Genomic DNA, 16568 nt, shown 5'->3' on the forward strand with positions numbered 1-16568 from the left:
CGAGAAAATGGCCGATTTATGCAAGGCCAGGTGACCATTTTTTCGGGTTTCTATATTTCGGGCCCATAAGACCATGCCCACTCAATTTTTTCAAATCGAAGTAGATGTCATTTGATAGCTGGCTTCAAGACCTTTCCAACGATACCCAAAAGTTTGAAATCGGTTGACTGGGTTAGGCACAGTGATCATTGGAAAGAAGGCCATATTTTGAATTTTCAAAAGCCGGCCAAGGCCAAGATGGCGGCCAAATCAAAAAATGGCGGAACAAAAAAGTCTTAGTTTTTGATATACTTCAATGCCTGAGAGTTTAAAAAAAGATCAGGCAAAAACTACGGACGGACGGACGGACGGACGGACGGACAGAAAAAATATTATCTCAGAATAATTGGTGGAGACGCCAAAGAAATTTTTGTAAATCGTCATAACTCATGAACTGATGGTCCGATTTCGACGTTCTTGGTCTTGTTGGAAAGGTCTCGACAAGAAGCTTCAGAAAAACCATGTTTTGAGATGACTGGGCCGCGTCCACCCCCCGGTAAATGGGAAAAACTGATTATTGTACATAATTTTCAAGTGACTATTTCTATGGAGGCGGTTGGTCGATTCCCAAGTTTGAATGCATTTTCTGGGCCTATGAGCCAGGGGCTTTCTAGCGATACTTCATTCATACCAGATGGCCTCTTAGGAAAAAAGTTCGAAATTGCGTGTATATATATATAGGCGAGTTCGACTTTCAGCACAGAGGTGCTTTCGTCACTCGCGCCTGCTGTCGCCGGCTGTGATAAGCAAATCCAATTGATAAAATAAAATAAAATAAATAGAATATTGTTTGTTTTCTTTTTATGAATGTATCAAGTTTAGTTTTATTTTTAATCATTTTAATGAATTTGATATATAGTCATTGATGAATTTACGAAGTAGCTATCTTAGCTGATTTATTTGAAATTTCTCGCTTTTAATCGATTCATCCAACACAAGTTCCATTCAGCGGTATTGATAAGGAGTAGATTTTGAATAAAAATTCAGAATAAGACGTGAACATCGAATATGTGACCGGTCATCGAAGTGTTATTATTTTATTGGAATAATAATTGATCATTGATTATGGTGAGTGTTTATTTTTTTTAACCGTTTCAGAAAGGAATCGCCACTGTAAAGGGAACCGGTAGATTTCATGGAAATTTCACATAGCTCCAAAATGATTTCTATGAATGGATATGTATTTGTTTACTTCCACAATGATTTGTCAGTTTCTTTTCCATTACCTACCTCATTTGTTATTGTTTTGAGATTTTGTGTCTGAAACTCTACTATTTCTTAAGAACTTCCAATTTTATATAATACGTAAGCGCTATAGTCGTGACAGTCGTAGCTGTTGCATAACTTGCGGCGCTTAAAAAATCATCAAAAGCTTTGTGGTAGCTCAACACAGAAGTCCATGTTCAAAGGAGCAATTAATAAGTTAACCAGTTTTTCCGAGTCGGAAAATTTCCAACATATATTGCAAAGTGATCTCGAAGTGCTGGAATCAGGTCAAATCCTGAGAATCCGTGGATCAGTCGAAATTCCACCGGATTTGTATTTTACACCATCAAACCAGCCGGGTGTTAACACTCCCTTTGGGAGTGATACCATGGTCCATTTTGCCGATTTACCCAGCCGCTTTCGAGATATTTCCATGTGTACATTTTGCCATAGAAGCCAATGTATTATTTACAGCCGCCAGAGAATGTATTTGGCTAATGTCAGCTAGCTAACTGAAAACATTCTGGCATGCTCAGCGGCTGAATTCTATGCGTTGCGTTTTTTCATCGCATCTGCAGTACAAAAATCATATATATGGGGATTTTTGTTTTGTTTATTTTTTGTTGTTTGTAAACAAATCTGCCTATCTTTTTGCATTGTCACTGTGCATTGTGCACAGTATATGTCCATAGGAAATGTGCAGAGGCAATGCAAAAAGATAGGCAGATTTGTTTACAAACAACAAAAAATAAACAAAACAAAAATCTCCATAACTAATGTATTGGCAATGTAAAAATAAATGTAGAAAATTTTACATTTCTTATGGGCTGTATACTATGTTCAGTGGCATAGGCAGACTTGTTGACGAATAACGGTACATGAAAAAAACAAAAATCTCCATATATATGATTTCTGTACTACAGATTGCGATGAAAAAACGCAACGCATAGAATTCAGCCGCTGAGCCAGCCAGAATGTTTTCAGTTAGCTAGCTGACATTAGCCAAATACATTGTCTGAACACATACAAACTTCCCATGTAGACGTCGCAACACAGGCAAAAATGGAAAAAAAAGTTAATTTTTTTTTTTCGATTCTCATACAGTATTTTTTGTGCTCAATCCATTGGTGCTATCGCCACATCGAAATTCGCGCAACACAGGCAAAAATGGAAAAAAAAGTTAAAAATTAAATTTTAAAAATATTTTTAATATCATTAAATTAATGCGATATTGAAAAAAGTCAATCTGTAATTTCGTGACCTAAGTGGCTCAAATGTACTCTAAATTGGCGAAAGTCGCCCTTTATTGACGATTGTTTTTGGAAGAACTGTTCTTACATTATTATAGGTTCTAACGAATTTATCAACATCCTAAGAGGGGCTGATCAAAAGTTGCCAAAGTTAATGGAACTTGATGTATAGAAAGCATCCAATGTACAAGATTTTAATTGCCGCAAAAAAATCTTTTCATTTGCGTACTTATGCTCAAGACAAGTGCTGTTTTTTTGCTCAGGATAAATTTTCGAAATTTTCCCAATGGGAGCAAAAGGATTTTTGGTCGGTATGGCTCGCTGAAGAAGAGTTCCAATTTTTCCTACCTATGGGGGCTATGGATCCGGATAAATGGTGGCAAATGGCCTAATTTGGTGCGGCCTAGCGAGCCATACCGACCAAAAATGATTTCGGCCCCATTGGGAAAATTTCGAAAATTTATCCTGAGCAAAAAAACAGCACTTGTCTTGAGCATAAATGGATCTTAATTTTTTTTCGCACATAAATCGCAAGTTCAAGGTTTCAATTCTTCTACGAATAAAACCAATTGAGTAAAAAATCTGCCGGTTCCTTAGCTAATTCACCTTAATTCCATAGCTAATTCACCATTCTCCGAAATGATTTCTCTGAATGTATATTTGTTTATTATTTTGAGTATGTGTGAGTAAAGAGAAGCTAAAAATTGTCTTGTGTATCAGTCGTAAATTAGTCGTGACCATAGCTATTGCATATCTTGTGGCATTTTGAGAACCATCGACAACTTTCCAGCTGCTAAGCAAAACGTTCATGTTCACAGAATCAATTAATAAGTAAAGATGTTTGCCTTCAAGATTATTGTCTATTCGAGTAAACTGCCACGAAACCAAAGTTTAAGTAAAATTCGGATGGCATGTGTTTCTATTTATTTTGCTGCAGCAATTAAACAATCCTACAAAGTGCAATCAACTGATAGTATACTCAAAAAAAAATTTCGAAGTGATTTCAAGACATTCGCCGTTGCTATTAAACAAATTCTAATTATCGTTTCTCTTAAAAACGTTTCATTTTTTCTAAATTATATTGGATTTTAGCTTCTGTCGGAATATTTTCATTTCCAAAAATTTCGTTTTGTAGTAGGTAGTACCTTCGTTTCATCTTTAGCTTCAAACCAGTTTTTGTGCACACGTTGACATTTTGATTGTGTGCTTTTTTTTTTAAATTTAAATCACTACCATAAATATTAACGAAATTACTTTGTTATTCGCTAAATTTATTTTATTATGAAAAAAATCAACATATCACCAACGTTATTATCCATTCATTAATGGATTAATTCTTGGAACATATGTGCTGTGTTGATTAAAGAACAACAAGAAGTAACCAGACATCCGAAATGCAGGGAAATATGTTTAATTGTATCAGCCTATGATATGAGTTGCCAATATGGGGTTCGATGTCAAAAGAATAGGTCAAAAACGCAACGGCTGAATTATTTTTTTTTATCAAATATCAAAAGCAAAATTGCGATTGAACGAAAAGAAAAACAATAATTTGGCGAATGACTCAATTATGAATGCATGTTATGTATTTATGCAGAATGGACATTGTTGCAAAGGGATCTCAATGACCGATAAATATTATAAATAGCATTTACGCGTACACTTTGAATTCTTCCATTCAATTGGTATCTTAGAATGGGTTCCATCGAAATTGATGGGATTTAGAAAAATTATATGCACAATTTCGAATGAAAAATTTCACATGTCAAACAAAAATGGTTTTCTTTCTGAAGCAAGAAATGTAATATCGCTAAATGCAATTGAAATGAGATGAAATGCGTTAGAATTTCGGAGACCTTGCATAAGCTACCGGAATCAAACGATGATGTTTTATTCGTGCATTTTCGCTGTTTTCTTTATGATTATGTTTTTGTTAATGATTTCCTTTCTTTTTCGATGTTCCGTCGTTCGTCTATCCATCAATATTCATGAAAATTGTTATTTTTGCCACTTTATACGTTCGAGTTAATGATATGTAAATAGAAAACATTTGAAAACGGTAAATTAGAAAAGACCATTCCACAGAAAAAATGCGTGCGATTATAAAAGAAAGCGATGCACATGAATTCAATATCACTGTTTCTTTTGCCGTGTTCCACGAAACGTGCAAGTTCAATTTTGTTTTGTTTTTGTTTCGTTTGTAATCCTTGTCGATTGTACGTTTTCGTTAAAAGTGGTCGATTTTATACAAGCAGTTGCAATCGAACAACTGATAGGGAAAGTTCCTTTTTGAAACTTCATTGGATATTTATTCAAAAGACCAAAGGACTTGATTGTGTGCGAAACATAATTTACATTATTAAAAGCCTTAACATCATCAAGTGTTATTTCAAGCAGTGAATTTGCCAAGCGTTTAAAGGAAATAATTTGAAAGAAAAACAAAGACGTGATTTGTGTTTGTTATTTTATCGTTAAATTCTTCATTTTGATTTGATAACTCGTACGAACCGAAATAGTAAAGATGCCACCAATTCCAAAAGCACCACCAAGCATGCACGACCCAAAATTATTTTCGCGTACGCATGCGTCCACACCTGAAGATGACATCGTAATTACTGGAGTAGCGGGAAAATTCCCGAATTCAAAAAATGTCGAAGAATATGCGTATAATTTGTACAACAAAGTAAGCAATTGAAACTAGTCATATATTCGCAGAAATGTTCATGGATAAAAACATGGAACAATTTTTAAACAATTGTGCCAAATTTCATAGAATACAAATAAAAATCTTTGCAAATTTGAATTGAACTCGCTAAAAAAAAACCATTTAAATTTCAGATTGATATGGTTGACGAAGAGGAAATTCGTTGGCGTCATTTTAACGTTCAAATTCCCAAGCGAATGGGCAAAATCTCCGGATTGGAGAAATTTGACGCCACCTTCTTTGATGTTCATTTCAAGCAAGCCCATACTATGGACCCACAATGCCGTTTGCTCCTCGAACGAGCATACGAAGCGGTCATGGATGCTGGAATCAATCCGAAATCGTTGCGTGGCTCCCGCACCGGTGTTTTTGTTGGGGCATGCTCTTCAGAATCGGAAAAAACCTGGTTTTATGAGAAAATTACAAGTAGTGGCTTTGGTATTACGGGGTACATAATTGCACATTCTTATAACATTGGAATTGTCTTTTAGTTTGAATGTTTTGATGTGATCATTTTTTTCTCGTTGAATTCAAATATACAGATGTAGTCGTGCTATGTTAGCAAATCGTATCTCATACTCGTTGGGCTTAACTGGACCATCATACTTATTGGATACAGCCTGCTCTAGTTCGATGTATGCATTGGACTGTGCGTTCAGTGCCATTCGGAATGGCGAATGTGATGCAGCTTTGGTCGGTGGTGCGAATCTAATTCTACATCCTTATGTTACGCTACAATTTGCAAGGTAAACTAAAATTTGCTTGAATAAATATAAATGATTTCGTTCCAATACACTTTGGAAATGTTATGATCAGTGCCGGATGTGGAATTGGTTAAAAAAACAGTGCCACCCTGTGCAAATCATCCCTTTGCCATCCCAATGTATTGAATTTGCCGATAATAAATGGAAACAATTCGAATTTCAATCTTTTTTTTTTCAATTTTTTTTATACATACCTGACAACAAATTGTAAAAGAGTAATTGCTATTGATTCAAACAATCTTTTTAGATTGGGTGTGCTCGCACCAAACGGTTATTGTCGACCATTTGATGTCGATGCAACGGGCTATACACGTTCGGAAGCCGTTTGTGTCATTTTCTTGCAAAAAGCCAAAGATGCAAAACGAATCTATTCAACGGTTTTATACTCGAAAACCAATTGCGACGGTAAGTTCAAATCAATTCAATTTTTTTGAAAAAATTTTTCGTTCGATGAATATCAACACTTTGAATTTTATATTTCTGCTGGGTTGAAAGTTATTAAAGGTTGCATAGAACCGGCTAAGTTTCTATGCTCGATATATTCTCGCACTGCGCCGGAACTATAACAAATTCCGGGAGAATCGATCGGAATTTGAAACGAGCATTTGAACCGGCGCTACAAAAAGTTGGCTTTGAAATATTTTGGTTTTAAAGTATAACATAAATATTCCTAAGCGAAATTTTTGTCGGACGAGTCCAATTGTATTTTGAATTTTTGGTTCAAATTACAATAACATGATTAGAGAATCATTGAATTAGTGCTAATCAAAATCCAAAATCTGATTGATTGTTTGCAATTGTGCCATAGAATTCAATGAACAGAAATAAACGATGATGATTCTCTTGAAAAATCCCCCTCTAATAACATTCATTAAAAATAAATTAATTCAAGTTTTCTTTCGATATTTCAAATTTCGATGTGTCCCAGGTTACAAACAGGAGGGTATTACATATCCATCGGGAGCTATGCAACAGAAACTGTTATCGGAATTTTACGAAGGAGTTCAAATTGATCCATCAACATTGGCATATGTTGAAGCGCACAGCACTGGCACGGTGGTTGGTGATCCAGAAGAATGTCAGGCATTGGATAATATTTTCTGTAAAAATCGTAAGAAACCGTTGCCAGTTGGTTCAGTAAAATCGAACATCGGTCACTCGGAATCAGCGGCGGGTGTATGCAGTATTGCAAAAGTGCTGTTGGCATTTGAAACCGGGTTGATTGCACCGAATATCAATTTTACAAGAATTCGCCCAGGCATCGCATCACTTGAAGAAGGACGTCTCAGTGTTTGCACCGATGTGACCAAATTGGAAGGAGATTTAATCGGTGTGAATGCATTCGGTTTCGGTGGAGCTAACGGTACGTGTGTTTTTACTTAAACTAAACCTAAAAACGAGTCCTGTATATCAATTTGCATTCTGTTTCAGCTCACACATTGTTGCGTCGTCATTTGAAAGAGAAGAAAAATCACGGTGTTCCGGAGGATTCATTGCCTCGATTATTGACATGGTCGGGCCGAACGGAAGAATCAATCGATGTTGTTTTCGATCGACTGCAATCAAAGCCACTTGATAGCGAATACATTGGCTTGTTGCATAACATTCAAAGCGAAGAGATACCTGGTTACATTTTTCGTGGATACTGTTTGCTTCGGCCATCAGCTGATGGCAAAACTACCGATGTGGTTGCCAAGGAAATGCAACATTATAACGGATTGAAGCGTCCGGTTGTATGGGTGTTCAGCGGCATGGGAAGCCAGTGGAGTGAAATGGGATCATCGTTGTTGGAAATTCCAATGTTCAAAAATAGCATTGAACATTGTCACAAAGTTCTTAAGCCATATGGATTGGATTTGATTTCAATTATTACGGCAAACGATCCAACTATGTTTGATAATATTCTTCATTCGTTCGTTGGTATTGCAGCCATTCAAATTGCACTGTGTGACATTTTGAAGGCGCTCGACATTCCATCCGATTATTTTATCGGTCATTCGGTGGGAGAATTGGGGTGTGCCTATGCCGATGGATGCTTTACGGCTGAACAAATGATTTTGGCCGCATATTCACGCGGTATGGCCAGTTTGGAGACGAAGAAAATCCGAGGTTCGATGGCTACGATTGGCATGAGTTTCAACCAAATTCGACAAAAGGTGCCCGATAACATTGACATCGCTTGTCATAATGGGCCAGATTCGTGTACCGTTTCCGGGTCAGAAGCTGAAATCGCTAAATTTGTCGCTGAACTCAAATCACAAGGCATTTTTGCCAAAGAGGTGAGAAAATGAACATTTAAAAACGTATTTTTTTGTATTTGATTTTTCTGTTTCTCGTGAAAGAAGAAATTTTTCGATTTTTTCCATCTTTTTTCGTGTTTCATCTTTTTTTGTGAAAAAGAGTGAGTTTGCATTGGGAAAAAAACGAAGGAAAATTCTAATATATAATTTATTTCAGGTCGCATGTTCAAATATTGCTTATCATTCGCGTTACATTGCCGAGATGGGCCCAAATCTATTGGCTCGTTTGTCGAAAGTGATTCCAGAACCCAAACGACGCTCATCCAAATGGTTGAGCTCCAGTGTACCAAAGAGTCGGTGGGAGAGCGAAGAAACTCAGTGGAGCTCTGCCCATTACCACACAAACAATTTGCTGAGCTCCGTTTTGTTTGAAGAAGCATCGAGACACTTACCAACAAATGCACTAACCATCGAAGTGGCTCCACATGGTTTGCTGCAGGCGATTTTGAAGAAATCACTTCCAGACGCTGTCAATATTTCGCTTGCCAAGCGTGCCAACAAGGACAACGTTTCGTTCTTCTTGCAGGCACTCGGAAAGTGAGTCGTAATTAGAACAATAATTCCTCAAGATTCGCCTAATCTTTTTTTCATCACTTTCTTCTTTCTTCCCTTCAATCTTTTCCAAAATTCCATTTCATTCATCAAATCAACCATTTTCTGCTACCTTAGAATCTATGCCAATGGATACACCGTTCCAGTGCATCGACTGTATCCACCAGTTCAATTCCCAGTTTCACGTGGCACATCAATGATTTCACCGTTGGTTCGATGGGAGCACGGCGATGAGTGGTTTGTTACCAAATTCGAATTGCAGCGTTCAACTCGAAGCGGTGAACGAAAAGTCAAAGTCGCTTTAAGTGATCAAGACTATGATTTTATCGTGGGACACACGATCGATGGTAAATTTATTTTCAAATTAATTCGAATATGAACAATTAAAAAAAATCATCGTCATGATTTTCAGGTCGAGTTTTATTCCCGGCAACGGCATACTTACAACTTGCATGGGAAACATTGGCTTTGATGAAAGGACCAATTTACTTCGACATGAATGTAGAATTTGAAGATATCCGCTTTTTACGTGCTACTGCCTTGACCAAAGGTCAAATCATCGAATTCAATGTCATGGTTCACACTGGAACGGGCCAATTTGAAATTACGGAAAATTCAACGGCAGTTGTCACTGGGCGCATTGTTGAAATCGAAAAAACGGGACCATTGACCACACTACCGCCACTGCCACAAAGCAATTTCCCAATTATGAAAGAACGTGACTTTTATAAAGAATTACGTTTGCGAGGCTATCATTATTCAGGCGTCTTCCGATCGGTACTTGAAGCACGAGGCGATGGTCTATACGGTAAAGTGAAATGGGATCTTAACTGGATTTCGTTCATGGATTGCTTGCTACAAATTAATATTTTGGCCAAAGATTCACGAACTTTGCTTTTGCCCACGAGGTAAGACATTATTTATACTCTTTTGGGAGAATTAGAATTTGTCTAACTCTGCTATTGCTATATGACGTAAGTCTTGAAGAGAAAAAAAAGTTTGTCATCGAATAGATTTAATCGAAGGAAAAATGTTGCTTATGTTCTCCTTTTATAATTCGAAATAATTTTCAATTTTAAATCAAATAGAATTCAAAAATTGCGCATCAACGCTGAAGATCACGTGAATCAATCGATGGCATTAGATCCTGAAAATCCGTTCTTCGAAGTGTTCGTGTGTCCTGAATTAGGTATTTTGCGCTGTGGTGGAATCGAAATCTTTGGTAAATATGAAATTTTGAATTGATTTGGAATGAATATTTGTTCTTTACACACAGAAATCTATAAAATTTGACAAACAAGTTACATTTGAACTTTTTTACTAAGTTTTAAATGAAAAAAAATAATTTAAAATAAATTTTGATTGAGTCCTTTTAAAAATTTACCAATAATTTACACAAATGAACCATTAAAATTGTTCCTCATTAGGCATGCACACGAACAGTGTATCGCGTCGTAAGGCGCCTGGCTATCCAGTTCTGGAGACGTACAAATACGTTCCATACCTATCATCGCCCACATTGCGTTTAGCAGATGCAATTCGTTGTCAAACCCAAATCATTTTGGAAAATACGCCTATGTTACGTGTCAAAGCTGTTGAAGTGGACTATGATAACAGTGCTACACTACTCTTACCCGAATTCGAACTAGCCCTTGGCGATTTGCCGTTGGTAACATCGGATTTGATGATCCTAACCGGTCAAGAGTTGAGCTTAGGCAAAATCCATGTGGAAGATGGCAAATTGTCAACACAAACCAATTGCTTGATGGTTGTTAGCAAAGATTGCTTATCACGTCACGATTTCGTTGAAGGTGCTATTAAGAGTCTACACGAACGTGGATATTTGGTATCACGTGAACCATCACAACTGACCGCTGCTGAAGCGGCACACAACTGCCCGCCAGACTTTAATATTGTATCCATGTTACAAACGGATAGCAACGAACAATTGGTTCTTTTGCAACGCGCACAAAAACGTAAAGTCCTGAGAAGCGAACTCGTTATTAATATTTCAAATCCAAGCGATACAACGACCGCTGACACCTACGAATGGCTGGATAAATTGAAATTAGCCATTAAACAAACCAAGGGCCGTGTTATTGTTGTAGCGCAAAATAATTCACGATCGGGTATTATCGGTTTAGTGAATTGTATTCGCAAGGAACCCGATGGCAATAAAGTTGTGTGCGTTTTCATTGACGACGAACATGCACCACCATTCGATTTGCAACTCCCACTCTATCAAGAGCAACTTAGACTTGGTCTCGCTATAAATGTTTTGAGAAATGTAAGTGAATTTTTATGCACAACTGATTTGTATTTTGGCTTTTGAATACACCCTTTCTCATTTTTATCACATTTTTTTCATCTTATTTTCTGTACAGGGAACATGGGGTAGCTTGCGACATTTAGAATTGATACAAGAAATTAAATCAGCTCCACGGAACGATCATTGCTATGGTAATGTATTGCAACGTGGTGATCTGTCAACACTTTCATGGCTTGAAGGGCCGATCGATGCCCGACGAGAACATGATGTCGTTCAAGTGCAATATGCATCGATCAATTTCCGTGATGTAATGTTAGCCACCGGTCGTCTGTCGGCTGAAGTCATCGGGACAAATCGATTGGATCAAGAATGTATTTTGGGTTTCGAATTCTCGGGCTTGAACAAAAAAGGTGAACGTGTCATGGGCACAATTATGTCCGGTGCAATGGCCACTCAATTGGTACCCAGCGAATTTTTAACATGGAAAGTACCGGATCATTGGACACTTCGCGAAGCTGCCACTGTTCCAGTCGTTTATATGACCGTTTACTGTGCATTCTTTATGTACAATCCCATTCGAAAGGGAAAGAAAATCTTGATTCATGCAGGTAAATCTCATAAATGCGTCGATCAATTTCAAATCCTTAAAAAATTAACACATTTCGTCCATTTCTACACAGGTAGTGGAGGCATTGGTTTATCAGCAATCCGTGTTGCCTTAGCCTATGGATTGGAAGTTTTCACAACAGTTTCCACACCGGTGAAGAAGAAATTCATTATGGACACATTCCCTCAATTGAAAGGTATGAACCATACCGTATGGTATCATGCATCGATTTCTTGGAGAATTTTTCTCTTAAAACGGTATTTCACTTCAACAGAGGAAAATATTGGAAACTCTCGTGATTGTTCATTTGAGCAAATGATCAAATTGCGTACGAATGGCGAAGGCGTTGACTATGTACTGAACTCGTTGGCTGAAGAACAACTGCACGCTTCGATCAGATGCTTGGGACGCGGTGGAACATTCTTGGAAATTGGCAAATTTGACTTGGCCAACGATTCAAAGATTGGTACGTTTATAAACTTTTTTTTTTGAAATTATGAGTGAGAATACGTTTACAAGTGACCTCCGGTCAAAAAAAAACTACCGTAAGAATGACATTAAATGAAGTATAACAGCTATGAGTTAGTTCAAAATACGATCGATGATTCACAATTCACACTCCTATCAAAAATTACCTATTTGTTCTGAATTTTTCAGGTCTTGGTCCATTCTTGAAGGAAATCGCGTTCCGTTCAGTGCTCGTCGACAATTTGTTTTCGGCCGAAGAAAATGACAAAGTGCAAGTCTATGAATTGGTTGAAAAAGATTTGCGGCGAGGTGTCATTCAGCCACTGCACTCGACCGTATTTGAAGTGCATGAAATTGAAAAAGCCTATCGTTTCTTGAGTACCGGCAAGCATGTCGGTAAAGTCATTTTGAAGATCCGTGAAAATCAATACGACGAATTCACGGTGCCAATTGCGGCTATTCCACGCGTTTACTGTGATCCAAACTCGGTTTACATCATTCCCGGTGGTTTGGGTGGCTTCGGATTAGAACTTGCTGATTGGTTGATCATTCGTGGGGCCAGAAAATTAGTGCTCAGTTCAAGCAGAGGCATTACGAAGAGCTATCAATCATATCGCATCAAGTAAGTTTTATGTTTTTTTTTTATCAATGGGGCTTGTTTTGGAAAAAACGTTGTTTACAAAAGTTGGAACCGGTTTTCAATCATTTATTCAAAGGCTTCTCTTTGAAAAAAATTATTTTTCGAAATAATATCCATTTGAATAGAATTTGGGAAGCCTATGGAACTAAGATCGTTGTGAACACAGACAATATCACGACTCGCGCTGGTTGCGAAAAGCTCTTCAAGGTGGCTCTTCAACTCGGTCCAATTGGTGGTATTTTCAATTTGGCTGTCGTTTTGCGCGACAGCATTTTGGATAATCAAACGGTTGAGAAATTCGTGGAATGCATGCTGCCAAAAGCAACAGCCACTGAATATTTGGGTAAAATAATGTTTATTCCTGACTGAATTGTTGTTATTTTTTCATGTTTTGTATCGTTTTTTTAATTGTTTTTTTTTTTTTTTGTTCATTCGTCGAAATTTCATTCTTATGCAGACGAATTCTCTCGTAAATTGGCTCCGCAATTGAAACATTTCGTCATTTTTTCGAGTGTATCATGCGGCCGTGGAAATGGTGGCCAAACGAATTATGGCATGGCAAACAGTGTGATGGAGCGTATCATCGAAAGAAGACACAGAGATGGATTGCCAGCGAAAGCAGTTCAATGGGTAAATTGTTGCATTTTTCAAACACATTGGAATCCATATAGTTAAAATGATTTCGAGAAAATTGAAGAGAAAATGTTTGAACAGTTTAAAGTAGAAAAATTTCAAATCATTTATAGGGAGCCGTTGGAGAAGTTGGTTTAGTTGCTGATATGGCTGAGGATAAAATCGATATGGAAATCGGTGGAACGTTGCAACAACGTATAAGTAGCTGTTTGATTGAACTTGACGCACTGTTGACGACAGAGAAGGAGCCGATCGTTTCGAGTATGGTAGTTGCAGAGAAACGAATTGGTTCCGATGGAAAGGGCAACCTTATTGAATGTGTGTCAAATATCATGGGCATTCGAGACATCAAGACCGTTTCTAGTACAGCCACTTTGTCGGAAGTCGGAATGGATAGTTTGGTATGAATTTGTCTAAAGAAAAAATTCAAAAAATTTCCAGACATATTTTAAATTAATTTTAATGTCAACTTTAGATGGCCGTCGAAATTAAGCAAACATTGGAGAGAGAATTTGAAATCTTCTTGACACCACAAGAATTGCGTTCGCTTACGTAAGTTTGAAATGATTTCCATGCAAAAATCATTGCAATTATTTAGCATTGATGCTAAAAAGCATCAAAGTCGATATTTTCAAAAAAAAAAAAAAATTGTATCAAAAATTGTTCAAAAATCGTTTCTTCTTTCTCAGATTCACAAAATTACAAGAGTACGCTGATGCTCGTCAAACCAAAGAGGGACAAGAAAACGTGAAATTGAAGATGGCCAGTGAAGATCGTGTTACCGGTGTTCAATGGTTGCTTCGTAATTTGGGTGATGAAGCAACTAGCAGAGAAAAGTTGTTGCGACTCAATTCCATCAATAATGCCGAAAAATTCGATTCATCGCTATTGATGATCCCAGGTATCGAGGGTGTGTCAAGTATTGCATGGAAAAATATTGCCGCTGGACTGAATTTACCAACGTTCATACTTCAACTAACGGAACAATCGAATACCCAATCCATCGCCGATATTGCAGCATCTCTCTATGACGAAGTCAAATCGAAAGTGTTCAAAAAACAAGAATTCTTCTACTTTGTCGGCTATTCGTTCGGTTCATATATCACGTTGGAGCTTGCGCGGCTTCTTGAGGCAGATGGAATGGCAGGACATGTTCTTTTGATCGATGGTGCTCCCAACTTCTTGAAACACCTCAGTCTTGCCACGCTGGGAACAAATCAAACCGTTACCGATACCGCAATTCAAATGATGTTAATTCATGTAATTTGTCAGCAGGTCTTTCCCAACGATAATCCAGATGAAATTTACATGATTTTATCCGAATTGAAAACATGGCCCGAAAAAGTCAATCGTTTGGTTGAGTTTGGTGTTGAGGCAAACATTGAATATTCAGAGCAATATTTACGCGATATGCTCGATGCGTTGTTCACTCGCTTGAAATTGGTGTTCAGCTATGAAGAAGGCCAAATTGCCAAACTCAAATCGTCGATCACATTGGTTCGACCAACCGAAGTGGCGGTCGTCGATATTGACGAAGACTATGAGCTATCAAAACAAACAGAAGCCACCGTCAATTTGAAATTCATTGAAGGCAATCACACAACAATGTTGGACAATCAGAAACTGCAGCAAATCATCAACGATGTTGATCCAAATCAAGCATCCAATCGCGACTTTAGCTCATACATTTGGTCCGGCAAAAACACATAACTGCACAGTGCCGTAGCCAGGAATTTTTCTTTGGTGGTGCTCAGTAAATTTTTGGCGGTGCTGAAAAAGAATAGGTGTTTTGTAACAATAACAAGAATTTGTAATGTTTGGATAACCAAATATTTTTAGTTTATTGAAGATCAAATATAAAATTCAAAGTTACTATTGAGACAACATAATTGTTGATTTGAAAATATAATGGTAATTGTAATGTTCAATAATGTTAACATAGATTGAAATAGCAAACAAATGAAATGGAAAACAAAAATTGGATCTGATTCATCACATTTTAAAATAATTTTAATCGTCTGCTTTTGTCGTTGAATTTTCGGATAATTGCATTTTCATCCAATGTCTTAAGTTTATTTTTCTCGAATGCCAAGAAAGCGAGATTGCAAAGGTGTTTATCCGTCATCGCCATTCGACGCACCGAGTCTATTCTTGATAACGATGAAAATGAGCTTTCACTTATGGCCGTACTACTTCCAGATGTTTCTGCAGCCTCTATTAGGTGATACGTACACCGTACAACACATGTTTTCGCACAAGAGAAATTCCAATGGCGTTTGTTAGAGGACCTCAAAACAAACACTGCATCATTAGAATGTCCGGAACCACGTCTAGATTTTTTTTTATCGATTTCGGTAGTTCTTCTGAGAACCTGAAAAATCAGCGGAATTTTCTTACACTCAAAACATCGTTTTTTGCACATTTCTTGGCTGGTATTTATTGAAAATGAACGATTGAAACTACAATAAAACATTGAATTCAACCTATCTGGTGAGAGCTATGAGGCAAAATGTCGAGAAAATAGTCTATTTTTCCAGTTTTTCGACCAAAGCTCGAGCAGTATACATTTTTTTCACTTACTGTGTTCGGCAATATTGTAGCCAGAGTATAGCTGAGCAATACTCTTGAACATATTAACTCGAAAAATCAACATCCAATCCACTTTATTGGCTCAAAATCACTTTTCGCTATAAAACGGTATTTTCGTGCATTTTCGAAGTCCTGAAACTTCTCAACTGCTTAAAATAGAGCAATAGTGTCTGAAAAAACTTTTTAGTACTCCTCAAGGAGTTTTTAGGCCAAGTACTAAAAAGTACTAAAAGTGTACTAAAAAGTACTAAATTGTTTAAAACACTTTGGATGGCTCCGGTCAACTCTGGGTGATGAAAAACTCTACTAACTCGTGTTAAATACTCCGTTTTGGACCGTAGTATACACTAGTGTTTGGTACTTATCCGCAAAATTGAAGTTTCAATCAAAAAATGACCAGCATAATCCATTAAATTGTAACATCTTCGGACCATGACCTTTTCGATTGAAACTTCAATTTTCCGGATAAATACTAAACACTAGTGTTTACTACGGTCCAAAACGGAGTATTTAACACGAGTTCGTAGAGTTTTTCATCACCCAAAGT

At 37.2% G+C, this 16568-nt stretch overlaps 1 protein-coding gene across 1 annotated transcript; it reads left to right on the forward strand.

Moving 5' to 3' along the window:
- Positions 1–4898: 4898 nt before the first annotated feature.
- LOC129579597 (fatty acid synthase-like) lies at positions 4899–15407 on the forward strand. The gene is made up of 20 exons (XM_055469750.1): positions 4899–5178; positions 5334–5647; positions 5742–5945; positions 6211–6368; positions 6892–7326; positions 7395–8242; positions 8421–8800; positions 8933–9162; positions 9228–9723; positions 9904–10037; positions 10243–11102; positions 11200–11692; positions 11765–11887; positions 11966–12157; positions 12349–12781; positions 12925–13142; positions 13257–13429; positions 13546–13833; positions 13908–13984; positions 14122–15407. Exons 1-20 carry the CDS (start codon positions 5017–5019, stop codon positions 15140–15142), a joined length of 7239 nt encoding a protein of 2412 aa, XP_055325725.1. The 5' UTR covers positions 4899–5016; the 3' UTR covers positions 15143–15407.
- Positions 15408–16568: the final 1161 nt, after the last annotated feature.

This window comes from Sitodiplosis mosellana, unplaced genomic scaffold, assembly GCF_009176505.1.
Source record: "Sitodiplosis mosellana isolate CC-2019 unplaced genomic scaffold, AAFC_SMos_1.0 Smas_scaffold_6267, whole genome shotgun sequence".
In the NCBI taxonomy this organism is placed as follows: Eukaryota; Metazoa; Arthropoda; class Insecta; order Diptera; family Cecidomyiidae; genus Sitodiplosis; species Sitodiplosis mosellana.

Coding starts and splice junctions, on each gene's coding strand:
- LOC129579597 (XM_055469750.1), top strand. CDS start 5,017: ATGCCACCAATTCCAAAAGCACCACCAAGCATGCACGACCCAAAATTA. Junction 7,327..7,394: donor CGGTTTCGGTGGAGCTAACG/GTACGTGTGTTT, acceptor ATTCTGTTTCAG/CTCACACATTGTTGCGTCGT. Junction 10,038..10,242: donor TGGTGGAATCGAAATCTTTG/GTAAATATGAAA, acceptor GTTCCTCATTAG/GCATGCACACGAACAGTGTA.